The sequence below is a fragment of the Carica papaya genome, chromosome 3, assembly GCF_054855325.1.
Source record: "Carica papaya isolate Zhongbai chromosome 3, ASM5485532v1, whole genome shotgun sequence".
Classification (NCBI taxonomy): Eukaryota; Viridiplantae; Streptophyta; class Magnoliopsida; order Brassicales; family Caricaceae; genus Carica; species Carica papaya.
The window spans coordinates 8,339,380-8,358,174 of NC_142311.1; the positions used below are offsets into that span (position 1 = coordinate 8,339,380).

The 18,795-nt window shown below is 35.0% G+C and overlaps 1 protein-coding gene across 3 annotated transcripts in view; it reads right to left on the minus strand.

Moving 5' to 3' along the window:
- The window catches only part of ALA2 (aminophospholipid ATPase 2), a 36,476-nt gene extending 19,442 nt beyond the window's left edge, over positions 1-17,034 (minus strand). Inside the window, exons 1-7 of one of the 3 annotated variants that reach the window (XM_088215471.1) lie at positions 16,848-17,034; positions 14,238-14,421; positions 13,311-13,524; positions 6,105-6,221; positions 5,615-5,707; positions 5,347-5,521; positions 2,755-2,921 (exon numbers count right to left, since the gene is read on the minus strand). In XM_088215471.1, coding sequence (XP_088071597.1) covers positions 2,755-2,921; positions 5,347-5,521; positions 5,615-5,707; positions 6,105-6,221; positions 13,311-13,524; positions 14,238-14,362 — 891 coding nt within the window. In that variant the 5' untranslated portion in view covers positions 14,363-14,421; positions 16,848-17,034. Of the gene's footprint in view, positions 1-2,754; positions 2,922-5,346; positions 5,522-5,614; positions 5,708-6,104; positions 6,222-13,310; positions 13,525-14,237; positions 14,468-16,847 lie in introns of all 3 variants that reach the window. The other 2 variants (XM_088215470.1, XM_088215472.1) reach the window with 2 other exon arrangements.
- Positions 17,035-18,795: the final 1,761 nt, after the last annotated feature.

Genomic DNA, 18,795 nt, shown 5'->3' on the forward strand with positions numbered 1-18,795 from the left:
CTGATTAAATGGGAGCAACTGAAAAAAATCAAAGAGAGATGGCGGATTAGGCATTAAATCCATTTCTAGCCTCAATAAAGCTTTACATAGTAAGTGTATTTTGAGGTTTTGGAATGAAGATAACAGTCTTTGGAAGAAAGTTATTACGTGCAAATGGTTTGGAAACAATGTGTATGACCCTACTATTTTGGAGAAGTTCAAGTTTGGTCTCAATCTATGGAAAAGTATTTGGAGTTCTAGTAAAATGATCCTAAATAACTCCAAATGGATTGTTGGAAAGGGTGACAAAATTCGGTTTTAGCATGATACTTGATGTGGGCAAATGAGCCTCCAAAGCCAATTTCCTCACATATTTGCTATCGCAAGAAACAAAGACATTCTTCTGGAAAATGCTTATGGAATCAGCTCCCCTCTGACTTGGAATGTGGCTGTCACTAGGAATTTGAAAGACTGGGAGGTTGAAGAATATGAAAATCTTCTCCAAATCCTTGAAAATTTTAAAATGAATACTGAACCTGATAAATTAAGTTGGAATCTAAGCAAAAATGACTTTTTTACTATCAAATTTCTATACAGAAACTTGATAAACAAAAATCACTCTACTGCTGTCTTCCCTTACAAAATCATATGGAATAGTTCTATTCCACCCAGAATTTCGGTGTTTGCATGAGAAGCAGCTAAGAACTCTATCTTCACACTTGACAACCTTATGAGAAGAGGTTTTATGTTGGCTAACTGGTGTGTCTTATGCAAGCAGAATATGGAATCTTGCAACCATCTTCTTCTTTTCTGCCCAGCATCCTACGAACTATGGATTATGGTATATAAGCTGCTTGGTGTCTCTTGGGTTATGGCCAGTTCGGTCAAAGGTGAATTGTTAGCTTGGAAAGGACTTACTTCGGGTAAAAGGTGGCATAGGATCATTTCTTTAACAATTCATTGGATTATTTGGAAATAAAGAAACTGTAGGATTTTTGACGGCAAAGAAATAAATTTTGTTTTTTATTAAGGATAGATGGCTTCACTTTTCTGGCTCCATCATCCTTGGTCACAACCTTAACTCCTTTGATGATCTTGGACACATTGTAAATATACTAACTGATCTGTAAATATTCTCTTTTGTATGTGGGTTCGCCCCCTCGACGCTCTTTTTAATATTATTACTCACTTTTATCTAAAAAAAAACGGTTTAATGGATGGTTTTTTATGAGTAGTCAAAGAAAGACTTGTTAGTGTATATCCTCGATGTGTTCTCTTGAGCTTACAAGCAATTTCTGTCCTCAATATCAACTTAATTAATTCTCAAATTGTGACTAGAGTGATGCTACTAGATCGGCAAAAAGCCATGGGATGCAAAAGTATGGAGTTGCCGATTAAATACTTAGGTATGGTTTTGGGGGCTAATTATAAAGATGCGAGGATATGGGACCTTGTTGTGGCAAGGTTCAAGAGAAGACTGGGGATGTTGCCAAGATATTTGACATATATGGGACCTTGTCTATCCAAAGGTTGGCAACTCACACTCATTAAAAGTACACTAATCAATGTTCCTATTTATTACATGTCCTTTATCACAATCTCAGTGAGTATTTCCGAAAGATTGGAATCAATTCAGTGTACATTCTTTTGAAATGATTTTTAGGATATCAGAAAATATCACTTGGTGACATGGGATGAGATAAAAAAAACCATTACATCAGGGTAGTTTGGGATTGAGATCTTTTGTAGAGATGAACCTAGCAGTATAGGGCAAGTGGTTTTGACGGTTCATGAAAGAAAATGACATTCTATAGCAGAGAGTCATAGAGGCAAAGTTTGGTACGGAGGATAGAGGATGGTATTTCAGAATATTGTCAAGACCACATGGGAAGGAGATGTGAAAAAAATACACATGGGAAGGGATAAATGTCAGGAATGCATCATATGGATGGTTGGCAATGGGGATAAAATTAGTTTTTGGATGGACTCTTGGCTTCAACGGGGAGCACTCAAAAATCAATTACCCCAAATTTTTGCTATTGCACGACACAAGGATATCACAATCTATGAGTCAGTCAGAGACATTGGAGGAAGAAAGGGAATGGCATGTGGAGGTGATGAGAAACTCCAATTATTGGGAAATTAAGGAGTAGGAGACTCTCCTCAGTTCACTATCTTCTGCCTCTTTAAATGGGAGTAATGACCAACTTGTCTAGAGCCTCCACAAAGGGAGACGTTATGAGGTCCAAATTTAAGCTTAATTGGCTATTTACTATGTAGTTTGTAGGTCTGTGTCTGAGGAATTAAAAGACTCAAGAGGGCATCCACCAAGGATAAAGATAAAAAGAAGCTTCTTTCTCTCATCACCTTTGCAATCTTCTGGGCTATATGGAGAAAGAGGAAGAGTTTTTTTGGGGCACTTATTCTAAATTTGATAGAGTTAGAGATTTATGGCTCCAGATGACAAGTATCTTTCAAAAGTCATCCTCTCTAAAATAAAGAAAATTAAGACCTGATCAACCTGTCTATCTGATTATCTTGTATAGATTAATATCAATTTTTTTCTTCTAAAAGAGAAAAGAACTGAAATTTGTTTTAGTACAAAAAGGAATAACCTAAAGAGGGAATTAAGAGCCTATGGGAAATATCTCTAAAGGAAAACTAACAGTAAGAACACTCTAAAACAAATCTGTATGAAAAAATATAATATAGGAAATTACTATACCAATATTCTAAAAACTACATAAGACAAAAACTTAAAACTTGTACAATAACCTTTCTTGCTTCTGTATCCTTCCAGACATTCCCAGCTATGCCAAGAACCACAACAACCACTATTTGGAAAACAAAGATGGCCCCTGTCAACTTGTCAATCATCGCATCCATGGCCGTGAGCTTTGGTTCGGGTATACCCCTACTCATACCTAGCTTAGTTTCATTGCCTGAAAAAATAAGTTGCAGTTACAATTGATCCAACTGATATCAAATGAGGAAAAGTAACAGATTTGATATAAAAATATTCAGCTTAAATGCTAGTTGAATAGTTCGTAATATTACCATGCCACTTAAAAATGAGTATGGGAGGAAGAACTTCTAAAAAATTCCAAATGATAAAGAATACTTCAAAGATAACACTCGGCATTGACAAGAAACATATGTTCCTTTGGTAGTTGCTGTGCCAAAAAGCTTCTTTAAAAAAAGTTTGCTTTTGATATGCTTGATTAAAAGCTTGCTGTCATATAAAATAGCTATACGGTTTGATAATCTTGTCTACAAAAGATTTTCGGAATGCTACAAAAAATGTGTTTGGTAATGATATACAGTTTGTATCTAAGGAAAAATTTTACACTTTTTTAGATGATTAAATATATAAATATATATTCCGTATTAATAATTTTGGAAAGATTATGCATATACTTAGTAATTAGAACTGATTGATGATGTTTATTTGCCCAATTAAGAAGCAAATTTTGTTACTTTAAGAAGACAACCATGTGATTGCTTTTCAAAAGCAACTAAATTTGCTTTTTCCAATTGAAATTTTTTAGGAAAACAACTAAAAAATACATCACCAAACATAAATTTTCTATAAGCAAGATGGTGCTCTGGAAAAAGAAAAGAAAAGTAATTCAGAAAGCTTTTACCAAACTGAGCATAAAAACTTGAGTAGGAAAAAAAAAAACTTGTACAGTATAAAAAAACAAGAAGGTGGTTTGATCCATGTATAAATAATGGGATTTTTTAGGCAACTAAAATATCAACAAGGTCCTATAAAAAAATTCTTTTGAGAGAAATATAGGATAAGTGTTCTGACAAGCTCAATATCCTTGAGGTTCCCAAGTTCCCAAGTCTTTAATAGAAAAAAGACAATGACCATTAAACAAAAAACACAGACTTTAAAACCATCTAACTTTTCAAAGGGGGAGCCATTGCTTTCAAACAGTCTGTTCCTTTCCTCCCAAAAAATCCATAAAGTAGTGAAGGGAATAAGAGAATGAATTTCTTCCTAAGCTTCTTACCCTGGATGCCCTTCCAAGCTCAAATATCTTCAAATACGACGCCTGCCATCACCCAAATCCTCCTCAAAAATAAGAGGATGACCCTCAAAGAAAAGATAATAAGTCCAAATCAAAGATATCTAATCCTAGCAAAAGGGGGACAACAACCCTTAAAAGCTCTTCTACTCCTCTCTCCTCACAACCCACAAAATAGCTGAAGGGATTAGACAAATAAGAAGCTCAATTCTAATTAATTATCTGACCTAACAATACATTCTCATCCATCGAGAACAAACAAGATGATTCAAGCACATCAACATGGAATTTACATATTTAAGACATGCCTTCTAATATGTAAGATGAGCTACATAAAGAATTACAGATGATCTAATTATTATCAACATACTAGCTTCAACAGGTTATATAAGAAAGAATACATTATAATTTTAGTCCTTGAAATATGTGTAACATTTCAGTTATGTCACAAAATGTTTTTTGTTAAGATTTGGTAAATTTATTTATTTTTACTAAAATCTTTAAAGGAAAAGCTTCTACTCTTCCTATCTTGTTTGGATGACACAAAAATGACTTAAAAGATACAAAGCTTCTACTAAATGTGAATACAACTTGAACCTGAGAAAAAGAAAAAAAAAAGTAAGAAATGGTTCTCATAGATGTAATTTTGTTTCCTAATTTCTATTAATATAATCTACATACTTTATTAAATCAATTGATTATCAAATAAATAAAGGTTAATCTCCACCTACTATCACTTCCAAACTCTATATAAGATCAAAAAGAATAACATACGGGTAAATCATAACGAATTTACATACTATTTTTGTGCAAACTTTCATACTTTTATGGAAAAAAGAAATCATATTTTGAAATAGTTTTTTAAGTTTGAGGACTAAATAGTAACAAAAGAATTTTGAAATCCAACCGAAACATGACTGTAGTTTGAGTTAGTAGAATGGTCATTTTCCCTAAAAGAAAACACTGCAAAGAATAAACACTCCACATGCAACTTGAGGTAACCTCAAGTACAAATATAAGCAAGAATGTCAAAGTGATGACTTATGACCCAACAATAATGCCTTTAGTTTTACATGAACCTCAAAGCAAGTGTCCCTCGGAAAGTATCAGCTCAGTCTGAATCTGGACATGCACAGAGAATTCCGCATCATAGTTAACCCCATATTTTAATTCTTCTCCCCAAATTACATGGTGAACTCTTGTCCACATTAATCATGCATCAGGCATTTATACTCTGCTATTTTCTCTTTAGAAAAGAATCACAGAATGCACAAAAAATAGAGTCGTAATAATTTAGGCATGTTCTTCATTCTCCACATGAGAAGGAACTTGCCTGTGTAGACAGCTACTCCACAAGCCCACTCTGTATTTCGTAAGTAGCATGACTGAAGAAGTGTGTTTTTTATGGTTAATGGGCACACATCATTGTCAATAAAGGGAGGAAACAATCGCATATTTGCATCAAATCTTCTAATGTCCTTATCTGGATTGGGACACTCAATAACACCCTGACGAGGAAGTAGAATATAGAATGATTCAGACAATATGACATTGATATAAAAGCAAGTCCTATTTATAGTAGATGAAAAGAGAATTCTTACCTTGATTTTGTGCAGTAATTCTAAGTCTATTCCCATGCAAGCAGAGGGTGTCAATCTTGTTTTAAGATCAGTTTCACCATCTAAGGCAGCAGTCTGCCAAAAATTTAACATTGTTGAGGCCCATTAAGCAGATATCATAATTCTATTAATTGCTCTTCATCTATTTTCCAAGATAATAACAAAATTGAGACAATAGAAACTCGGATGACTTCCTTTTTTCCCTATACTCTTTCCTTGCAACAATATGTCTCTTCGCTGTTTTACTCTTAATCTATCCCAACATTCAGATCAACAAATCAGAAGTCAAAAATATAAAATTGTCAAAGACTTAAATGATCCAAAATGCTTATGGGAAAAAAATTTATAGTTTTCCCATATCCACAGCTGGTTTCATGTTTATAGTTCAGCAACAACCATAAATTTCAACATTTATAAGGAAAAGAAAGGAAAAATATGCTCCATTATCATATATATTTATTTGAATAGTTACCTCTATATAACAAAGGCCTTGAGGATCCGAGGTACCAACCAAAACAAGATCACATGGTACTTCATCATTCTCACGAAGCCACACGATGTTACCAACCCGAATGTTCTGTGCTTGGATCTGCAAATGCATGACAGAATCACTCCAACAAAATAGTAATTCAAAGTGAAGGATAATCACTCTAACACACAAACTATATTCTAGTTATGCATGGTAAGACTAACATAAAAAGTTAGAATTAGGAATTGACTAGAAATTGAATAAGAAATGAACCTAATGCGACCTAGTAGTTAACCAAATATTCTTTCTTTTTTTTTCCAAAAAAAGAACATTCTTAAGGTTAAGGATGAGATATTATGAAGGTTAAGACATTCTCTCAAAATCTTTTCCTAGGAAAAAGATCCAAAATAATACAAAAGAGATAAGATGAAACACATGCAAAATCACAAGTTTTGAAGGATAGTAAGAGAAATCTATGAGAGCGTTCCATGAGCCTTTTCCCATGGGAAGACACAAATGTTATCCTCTCCCCAGGATTGCAACCAGGAACAATCCGCTGTCAAAGATCTGATTGTTTCTTTTCAACCAAATTGTCCATTTGACAGCAAATAGCACCTTCCTACAAAGGTTTTCCTTTCTCTTGTACCCCAACCCAAACATTGGAGTTCATAAAGCATTTCAGAGAGGGAGGTCTTGTCCAATTTAAGTTAAATGTATCAAATAACCTAATTTATAATTTTTAAGGCACCTTGGGTTGAAGGAATAAATGATTATGCGCCCTTCTCTTCAATACATCACATAAATGTCTGGAGAAGTAGCTTGATTAGGTCCATGAATTTGAAACAACTTGTTGGTGTTTAACCAGTTCAGAACTGCGGTCCACACAAGCACCTTCACTTTAGAAGGAACCTTAACTTGCCAAAATGTCTTAGTAAAAGGCTACGGTACTGATAAGGGTATTGAGTAATATGATCAAAAAAGATCTATAAGTGCACGTACCCAAGGATTCTAAGTTCCATAAGCTGCAATCCAGTTGCTGTGACATTTGGAAATAAGCCAATAGCCTCGAAAAGGTGGAAAGCTCATTTGTTCTCTTTAATTATCAAGTTGTGGGAAAAAATAGAAATTCCATGTTACAATAACTTCAACCTGGCATAAAAAATGAGTAATTGGTGCATTATGGCATGAAGAGACATGAAAGAGGCAGGGAATTGTGTAGATAGAGGGCTGTCCTCTCTCCAATAATCCTCCCAAAATAGGACCTTGGAATCATCTCCCATTTTATAGCAAATGAGAGGGGTGAATCGTTGTAACAAATTGGAGCTGACCTTCCATGGCTTTTATGTTAGGTGGAACTCCTAGCCACCGCATCTCATTTGTTCCATTGACTCCTGTGGATACCTTTAATCACTCGTGTACTGAAAGAAATAGGTTCCTATCTAAAGCACATAATCACTCAACCAACAATGACAAATTCATAGATTTTAGGTTCCCAGTGCTTAAATCTTCAAAAGTTTTAGATTTGCAACACCTCCAAACTCACTAAATGATCTCTTCTCTTCTCTCTGGCATTTACCCATAGGAACTTCCTGATCAATCCCTTCGATGTCTCAGCCATCCTTAATGGTATTCTAACCAACGACAGGTAGTACAACGGGGATGCTAGATAAACATATCTGAATAAGTATTACTATAACCCCCAAGGAAAACAAGGCCCCTTTTCCAATGCTCTAGTCTTCTAGCCACTTTACTAACCACCTAATCACCGAACGCCTTGTACCTAGGGTTTCCACCTAATAGGATGCCTAAGTAGGTGATTAGCAAAGCTAACTTAGCACATCCAATTGCATCAATTATGCTGCTCATGGTACCATCCACCACATTTGTTCTTGTCAATCTACTTTTGGTCATATTAATATGAAGTATTAAATTTTTTTTTTCAAATAAGTGTATACTGTAGTAATTACATGAACTAAAGGGGTGCAAAACTCATGTATAAAAGAATTTATATACTAGTTAGTATGTCAGTAAGTTTTAGATTCTTCATTGAATGCAACTGTTGTCCCATTATCAAGATATCAAGTGTTTGAAACCATCGATCTCTTAATCTATCTAGGTTCTCCACAACAACCTTAGAGACTCTTCTGTTCCTTTCTTCTCAAAGTAACTAAATAGTTGCCAACAGAGTGAGCCCCGACTACTTCTTTGTTCTCATAATGTTCGTCCAAACCCAATCTCCTCCTTGACAATGCAAAACATAGCCCAGTTGTAACCCATTATCCCGAGAGCCATAGACCACAAAGTGTATGCTAGGGGACACCTGATAAGTGGTCACAAGTCTCTTCAACTCTTTTACATAAATAACACTAGTTTGTCACAATCTTCACTCTCTACATTAGCTTATCAATGGTCGGTATACTTCCACGAGCTGGTTCCCAGACGAAAAAAGCCATTCTTGGGGCTGCATTTACTTTCATATTTGCCTAAACGAGAAATTTCCTTCACTAGGCTCTTTCTAGGGCAAATGCTTATAGAATGTCCCCACAGCAAATCTTCCAGTCGTGTTGAGAGTCCACACAAGTTGATCGGACTCATTGCTGAAAGATATCAAAGACAAAACACTTAACAATGATTCACATTCATTCAGTTCCCAATTATTGAAATACCACATTACCTACACATGCCAAATTCTATGTCCCTCATCTTTAAATAAACGCTTCTTTAACAGTAATGTCCTTACTCCTCACTACAGCAAAAATTTGTGGGAACCTCGCTCTCAAAGATCCACCTTCAAGCCATACGTTAAACCAAAAACTTAGTCTATTCCCGCCCCCCACCCTAACTCTCCATCTAATACAATCGTGAAAATTTTCCTTTCCAGCACAAATCCTTTTCCACAAACTTTTTTCAAATGGTCTCGTCGGCATCCTAGTGTACCACCCTCTATCAGCAGTGTGATACTTCACCTTAATGATTCTTCTCCACAGACTACCCTTTTCATTCATGAATTGCCACAATCATTTTACTTTTAGAGCCTGATTCATATCAACCATAGATCTAACTCTCAAACCACCCTGATTTACTAGTGTTTTAATTTTGCCCCAAGCCACCAAATGATATTTCCTATTTTCCATTGAGGCCCCCATAAGAACCTGCATTGGATTGTTTCCAGTTTCTTGGCCATGCTCTTCGGTATGGATAGCAAGGACATATAACATATAGGAATATTTGATTGTGTGTTCCTGATAAGCATTAAATGACCGCCCTTGGATAAAAAGTCTTTCTTCCACCCTGCAAGCCTCCTCTCAAAACAGACCACAATGGCGTGCCATGTCCCCACATCTTTACAATTAACACCCAACAACATGCCCAAATACGTAATCGGCAAGTCCACAACTTTACAGCCTAAAGTCAATGCTAATCTTCCAATATTACTTCCATTCCTCAATCTGACCATCTCTGACTTTGCAAAGTTAATGTTTAGACCAAAGACAATTGGAAACAAAGCAAAACACACCTAAGATTCAGCAAATACCTCTTATCCAGCTGGCAGAATAATAATGTATCATTAGCAAAGAAAAGGTAAGTCACTTCCTCTGTCATCTCTCCACCCACCTTAACCCCACCAAATAGACACAGTTCTCTGGCTCTCATTATTTTGTTCAGAACTTCCATAATAATGATAAACAATAGAGGAGAAAGTGGGTCTCCCAGTCTAATTCCTCTAGATGCTTTCAAGAACATCGATGGGTCTCCATTCATATAACTACAAACGAAGTTTTAGTGATACAAGTGTTCATCTACTTCCTCCATTTGGCTCCAAATCTCATCCTACAAGCAAGTAGTCAACAAAAACTCAATTTACATGGTCGTATGTCTTCCGCATATCTAATTTAAATAATATACCAACTAACGTGAAGTACTAAATTATGCTCAAACACATTCGTTAACCGCATTAATAATTGATCTATTGTCATGTGACAAGAATAAGACTATATAATCTGCAATTAGATATGGAATACCTCCACTCTATCATTAGAACTACAAGACCTACTAACCCTCCTTCCCATCCACTAGCCAACATTTGACCAAGAACATCAACTACAAGGTAAAAAAAAGGGAGAGAGGACCTTATTGCCTCACATGCCGAGTATTTGGAAACCATTCTTGAGCTACTTTATTAACTCTCGTTTCAAAAGAAACAGACAACAAACAACCTTGTATCCATATTCCCAATAGTACCACACAATAATTATCATTGAATTGTAAAAGAGAAAGGTAGCAATCCTTGGGATAACTGAAACCATCTCCTTCAAAACGCTTTCTACATAATACTACTATCAATTTTGCAATTTATTCCTTGATTCATTTTAATTGTTGTCCATGAGAACAACCAATAGCTCCAAAGATTTAAGCCAAAGTAGTCCTCTATACCAACTCTTATATTTTGGCCAATGTAGCTTCTTTCTAGGGGAACCCTCATAACCTATTTATAAAGATAATGCATGCATCCAAAGTACTTAAAGACATAAATGTCTCTAAATGCCTTGACTATTCATTTTATCACTGGTTAATAGGAATTTTCTTTTTTCCATAACCTAAACGATAGAGAAATCAATTTCACTTTATTAAGTCTTTTGAACTCTTTCTATCCATCTCAACAATCAGATTGCAAGGTATGGACTCTTGATTCATCAGGAACACTAACTTGTAAATCCTTTTACCAAAAACAATGATTGTTACCATAGCTCCCTCACCAAGACATTCTGGTAAGTTAAAGTTCCTTCAAAGGTGAAGGTGTTTGCTTGGATCACAATTTTAAATTGGTAAACACCGAGTTGTTGCAAGTCTGTAGGCCTAACTCTGCTCTGTCCCTGATATTTGTGTGATGGTTATGCGTTAGGGAGACACATAATCATCTGTTCTTCCATTATGAGATGGCTTGGAGATTATGAAGCAAGTTCTTTGGCACTTTCAACCCACCTTTGGCTGTCCCTCCTTCAGATTGTTTTCTGCATTCAAGCTCTGGAAGTTTGTAGATCAGGACGAAGGCTAAACCATTATGGAAAGGTGCGCTTTTTGCAGGATTGTAACTATTTAATCAAAGAGGGATCACCATATTTTTTACAATTGTTCGTTACCAAACTTGATCCTTGGGGAGGAGATGACTTTTTTTAACTCTTTTTAGGCTAAGGCTTATTAGAAGTACTTGAGGATTTCATTGTCAGTTCTACATAGGAGTTGGGAAGCATTGATATTGTGACAAGTTGTCACTCTCTTTGTCTAATGTTTTGTCTTCCTTGTTTTTTGTTTCTTTTTACTTCGTTTCTCAACAGGATAACTTATTCGCTGTAATTCTTGTATTGTGCTCCTCTTTTCTCAATAACATTTCTTTTCCTATTTAAAAAAAAAAGATTGCTATTGTTGCCCATTTCATATTTTTTGTATAAAAAGGGGGCAATTTGTAACAGACTCAACTACCCTCCTTTGACATGCTAATTTCAATGGAGAAACCTCTTTTAAGGTAGTTGTGGAAATTCTAATCCAAGAAAAATAGTCCCATGGAAAAATCTATGCAAAAAGTGTGTCAAAACAATTGATAGAGCGAGGCGGTTCAACTGTCTTCCAGATTTAAATGTTTGACAAGCATTGTGACTACAGAAGTAGATCCTTAATAATGAAACAGTGACAGAAATATCATTGCAAAGATTACTTTTGAATAAGACAAGCATGGTAGTATAAGATTATGAAACAAACCACATTCAGTTGGAAGCAACACTGACCTAAAGTGAAACAAGTGAATCCATTAGAATGGCAAAAGACAATAAGAATATAAAAGGTTCAGATGGATTAATGGTGCGATGAAAAGTACATGATTGTTATTCCAAGGAAATGAAATGGAGAGTTAAATGCAAATTTGTTAGAAAAGATGGTTATCTGAGAATTCTATAGAATAAATTATGCAAGATAGAAAAGGTAATTCATCAGTTATTCTTCCCATACCATATTAGCTAGAAGGGGTAAATTTAGTAAGCAATACATAGAAAAACAATCTTAAGCTTGGTTATTCTTTACCTTCCCCACGACCAACTGTTATACCAACATGAGAGCAATTTGATTTAGGAAAAGTAACCATAAGCATGCAATTCACACAAATGTTGTCCATTTGTTCTCTGTTTTTTTCTTTTCTGTCTTCTTTGAGATGTTTAATTCTTCAATTATAATGCTGAACATTGTCACAGATTCCTTTTGCCCTTGTTAGCCGACATCTTTGGGACGTATCAAGTTGCAAACCAAGAAATCTAATCTTCAATATTTGATGTTCACTGTGTGTTTAAAAATTGCTTCTTTTATACTTATAAACAGCTTCAAGTACTTTGTTTCAATAGTTCCGATTGGCAAATGGTGCTTATTAGGTTGTTAAAAGTGACTTTAAAAAGTAAAAATTAAGAACCTTATTCCTATCTTTTAATGTTGGTTTTTTATGTAACAGATGTACTTAAATACTCTCTTTATAGCTAATGATCCTGAAATCAACAATATGTATAATAATATAAATTATAAAATATTTAGAATAAATATATATTTTTCATAAAATTTTTTACAAAAAAAATAACTGCTAATTTTTGTACAATTAGCACTTCTATCGAAACGTGCAACTTCTTTTCTTAAAAAAATAAAATCTATTTGTTTTAAGTAACTTACATCCTATTACTTCAAGTACATTTCTTTAAACAATCATAAATACCCTTTTATCTTATCATTTATCAATTTTACAAACAAATGGGATTCTATTTCAAAAGCACTTACATATAATTATGAAAATAGACACTCAATTATACAAATCGTACATTTATACACGTGTAAAAAAAGATAAGCGAGTGGGTGGGAGCAACCAATCGCAGTCCTCAGATGTCAAGATTTGGAAAATAAATACCCTCATATGCTAAGCAATGCAATAGTAATATAGATAACCTTCAACCATGAATAATACAAAACCTACTGAGTAAAGTTTTTTTTTTTTTTGAAAGAAAAAAGTGTAATAAGTATCAACAAATACAGGCACCACGGGGAAAACCTGCCGACTGAAGTTATCAACAACTCTCACATTCATCCCATTGAGCCGCAACATGAAGTTTAATTTAAATTGCAAAGGGAAAAGACTTAATAATCAGGGCAAAACTAAGAATCCAGGAGAAGTTTCCATACATGTTTTTTGATGCCTTGTCTAACAACCCAGACTTCTTTCTCATTTGCTTTCTTGTCTGAAATATATCTATTGTAATCATCCCAAGCCTCTTTTGATGCTGAGACAGAAAATATAAATATGAGAGGACCCCATGTGCTGGCTGGATTTACTGGCGTAATAAGTGACCATAGCTGAAGGCATGCAATCAACAAGAAATACTGGTTCATAAACCGGCTGGAAGACAAAAAATAATCTTTAGAGAATGAGACATATGGAGAACCAAGAAAATGATGGATAAAATGTACGAGCTTGACAATATTTTTCAACAGAAAGAAAAGAAAATATTGTAGAAGAGAAAGAGAATGCTAAGAAAGTAAGGCGGGATAAGATATACAGCTACTAAATGACACAAAATAAAGAATAAGAAATAAAAAGTAAAAAACAAGATAAGGAGAGGGGGGCATATTAATATAAGACATCCTCCCGGTTCTTTTGGATAATAAAGGTAAACCCAAGAAAATAAACCCTGTATCTTAGCTCAAGAAGTTATACTAATCATTATTTCCATGTGTGCCATGTTACACATTGATTAAAGATCCAACATTCTTTTCCAGCCACAAAGCCCAACAGCCAGCAATTTTTTGAAAGAGAATATTCTATTAAGAACAGCAAGGGGGTAGTTTCCCTCCATAAACTTATTCAAAGGGACACTAACATATATACATAAGTTAATCCTAATCCAGATACAAAGAAGGTGTGGCAGATCAGGTAGAACATATCACCCAGTAACCTGAGCAAAGTAGCTGTGACAAATGAGACGTAACAGGACAGATTTTGCATACCCAAAATGCTAAAAATTTGGAGACAGATAGAGAGAGAGAGAGAGAGAGAGAGGTAACCCATGACCGAAAATAGTAAGCAATCAAATTCATAAAATGAGGAATCACCTGAACTGTTCCCATAGATTTTTTGGGAGAAAATTCAATAAAGTATATTTTCTGTTTGATATACGGTTGTCACAGTAAAGTTCTTGGGATGCTTCATCATCGTTTATGTAAACAAATCGCTTCATTGTTCTCTTAGAAGCAAGCTATCATGATTTCTATGTTCTCCAGTAGTTCCATTACAGAGCTGAATTGCAACAAGGAGCACGGCTATAGATAAAAAATTCCATACCCTACCAAAAAAAAGTTTAAAAACTGAGCTTCTATATCACATAACAAGCAATATCAATGCCACATGTAGACAGAAATTCAGCATAAGACACCAATACCTATTTATGACAAGCAGACAACTTACAGAATTGGCAATCTATACATGTGATGATCAACTGTACCCTATGGAAAAATATGAGAATGTAGAACAAACAGAGGGATGCACGGGGGAGACATCAGTTTCAATGTTAGATTGTTTCTCATGGAAAATTCTTATAATCATGGTTGCACTAGTTTAGCAGAGTAATCACCTTCGAGATTACTATTTTGTCCCTTTCAATTTCCTTACTTTTCTGGTTTAGCTTAACTTGGTGAAAAGAAAAAATGCTTTTTCCATTCAACTACCGAGAGGCATTATGAAGTGAACAGAATGAACATGGATACAACTCCTAAGTGGTTTGAGAGGAAAATGGCTGTGGAGAAGGGTGATTACGGCTAGATAGCAGAAATGTGCTTTAACGGGTGAGGGCAGGGTGGACAGGAGAGGACATGGACTGGGTCTATGGAAGAAAATCAAGATGGGTTGGCCTGGTTTTGAGGAGAATCTGATTTGGAAAGTGGGAAGAGGGAATGACACTAGATTTTGGCATGACTCTTGGTTAGAAGGAGGCTGTTTAAAGCAGTGTTACCCTATAATTTACACGATTGCACAAGCCAAAGAAATGCTGGTGGAAGAGGCTTATTCGTGGGAGTATAATCAATGTGTTTGGACTATCAATGTGAACAGAAATTTGAATGACTGGGAAGTGGAGGAGTATGAAAATTTATTGAAGAAAATTTCTGAATTTCAAATGGGAAATGACCCAGATCAGGTGCAGTGGAGGGGGAGTAAAAATGGCGAGTTTTCTGTTGGCTCTTACTACCGCATGTTAATGGGGTACAAGCTGAATAACTCTCCATGTTTTCCGAGTAAAGCAATTTGGAAAAATTCCGCACCACCTAGAATGGCATTCTTCGCCTGGGAGGCTTGCAGGGAAAGCATATTAATCTTGGATAAACTGAAGTCTAGGGGTATTACACTTGCAAATGGATGTTTCATGCGTCTTAGGGATGAGGAAAACTGCCGCCACCTTTTTCTTAGATGTCATTTTGCTTCTGAGATGTGGAGTTTGGTATATGGCTTGCTTCGCATTTGTTGGGTCCCTGCTGGGTTGATTGAGGATGAAATATGGGTTTGGGAGGGTGTTGGACTAAAAACAGAAATTGCAAAACTCATCCTCCTATCCATATTTTGGGTTTTACGGAAAGAGAGGAACTTGAGATCTTTTGAGGGAGTTGTGAATAATGTAAACAAGTTAAGAGAGAGATGGTTCAATTATTTTGGTTTTCTTGTAGTAGGTCATGGCATCATCAAGGCTGAGGATTCTGGGGATGTCCTTGATATACTAATTAATTTGTAAATCTTTTGTAAATGGGCAGTACCCCCTCTCTTTTGGTACTATACTAATATAGTTTCAATATTTTTTCTTTCAAAAAAAAAAAGATTCTGGTTCTATGCCATGAAATCATGTTCCTCTGCACAATCACAGGAAAAGCAAAAAATATGTTCTTCCTTATCGAGGGAACATCAATATCACATTTCCTATCCATTTCAAAGAGAAAGTCAACATACTAAAAAAAGAAAAGTTTTCAATATTAATATACCCTTCATTTTCTAAGAAAGTATTTTGAATAACTGCATTCTAAGAGATTAAGAAACACAACCCGTCAACATTCCAAAATGTTTTCCATGTTCCAGTTTCAAAAGATGTGGTACTCAGCCTAACCAGAATGAGCAGCAACAGATAGTGCCAGCTAAAACTTAAGAGGTTTTACTTTATTCTTTTCTGATCAATCCCTAGGACAAGAATTAGGCTGCTATCTTTTAACCTAAATTCCAATATTTTGGCCCCCACCCCCCAAAAAAAAACGTTAACAAAACAGTCCGTTCAATTGTATGCAACTGAAGAAAAGAAACAGAATTTAGCCCATAAACTGTGGATTAATATATGGGTTTCTTATTGAACGGGAGAGCTCCTCATGATCTACAGCATTTTAACTCTTAAAAAAATCACGATAATTACTTATAGTGACAACTAATAAACTTAAAGGTGAATTTAAGTTTTCCAATTTGGCTAACAAGTGGTTATATCTTCAAAGAAAATCTGAATTTCCAAATAAATGCATAAAGATGAAAATCCATTCAGCGAAATCTATTACCAAAGAAAGGATTTGCCAAGATCAACTAATATGAATTTACTGGAAACTGTAACAAAACGATTTTTGACATCGAACCAAACAATCAATTTGCCAAGATCAACTAATATGAATTTACTAGAGCTTTTGGTAAATGATCGTACGTACCTTGACTTGCAGCTACTCCTCTTTTTCCTGTTTTTCGGGCTTCGTCTTCGCTATTTCGCAGTGAAGAAGAAAGGGTGGGAGATCTTGTGGGTGCCAGTACAGCGATTGGCTTGTAGGTCTGCATTATCTAACCGTCAGATTTACGCGAGGAAGCTTCTTGGAAGGAACACATCTCAGTCGTCAAAACTATTCAGGTAGTCCGACTGGCTTATTATCATCAAGAAAAATATTACAAATTAATTTGTATTTTATTATCTATTTGGTTAGTTTAAAAAGTTTGTAAATTATACAAATAATTTTTTTTATTAACTAAATCAATCTTCTTTCTTTACTAGTATGCAACTAAATATTTAATATTTTATGTTTTAATTAAATGCTTAACATTTTTATTATATTTAATTTAAAAAAATTAAAAAAAAATAACTATATTATTAACATTGTTAATTTTTTATATAATATATAGAATTAAAAAATATAAATATGCAGTATTTTGTATTAATTACTAAATTAAAATTTTAATACTAAAGTATATTAAAATAAAAATATTTTATTCTTACTGCAGTTAAGCAATTTAATATAGTTAATATAATTTTTAAATAAAAATAACTAAATCAATTCAAATAATTAAAATTTTATTTTCTTATCATAGTGTATGTAATGCTTCAGTGAAATTCAAAGCCATTAATATACCATGCATATTTATTTTAAAAAAAAAAAATACTTTGCATTGAATCAATTCGGTAAATATTGCAAGAATGTCATGTGTTCCCTTTTTACAGACAATTTACTTTAATGAGTTCCAATAAAAGAATTTCATAAGACACCACTATTATTACTTTAAATTTCAACATATAAACTCAATCTTACTACATATAGCATAAGACTATATATACGTATGTGAGTCAAGATGAATCTAGTGTCTTAATTGTTGCGCTTCCTCTAATTGTTAAGTTCTTACATTGCATGCTCAGCGTGCTGTTTTACCACACATCTGAAAACAATACGTAATAAGTATATACAAGTCTCTTAAAGTAAATTAAGAATTTGAAATAAACTTATGAAAAGAAGAACTATTAAACTCCTAGCTCGGTATTCCTTCTTTCTTTCCACTCTTATTATAAAACTTTATCTTCAGAGCAGCCAATTACCTTTTTAAACCCCTACCCTGAACCACACACCCCATTTTCACAGTCCGACTCTACCCAACCAAAATCCACTCATCCAGCCCATCAACACCACCGGCTCACCAAAGAAGATAACACTACACATTTCGTACCTAAAAAATATCCATCAATAAATAACCCACTGAGATTACCTAAATAAAACTAGGAACACAACAAAGCAGTTTCATGTATAAAATCATGCAAGGAGCGGCACTTAAATAGTCATACAAACCTGCAGAATCACATTACCAATATCTACATACTCTCACATGCAACATTCTCTGCAAATGCCAACCATGAAATAGCCGAACACACACACACACACACAGGTTACCTTAATAAAATCAGCACCCAAACAAGCAGATAGAGACCACTGAGCAGCCTCACACACACACCACACCATATACTCAATGGCCATATGCACACACACAGTTTTGCCATTGTTAGCAACCCACCGACCACCTCAAGGCCACAGACGCACACTATTCCACTACTATTGGCCAATCATCGGCCACCATAAGGCCACACACGCACTGCTCTACCTCTGTTCGCCTTTCACTGGCCATTTCAAGGCCACACGCACATTATTCCAACAAGGCCACACATGCACTGTTCTACCTCTATTCGCCCCTCACCGACCATTTCAAGGCCACACACACACTGTTCCGCTACATTGGCACTCACCGACTACTTCAAGACCACACACACATTATTCTGCCATCACTGGCACCCACCGGCCATCATATGGCTACACACTCACCTCACTTCGCCATTACTGGCAATCG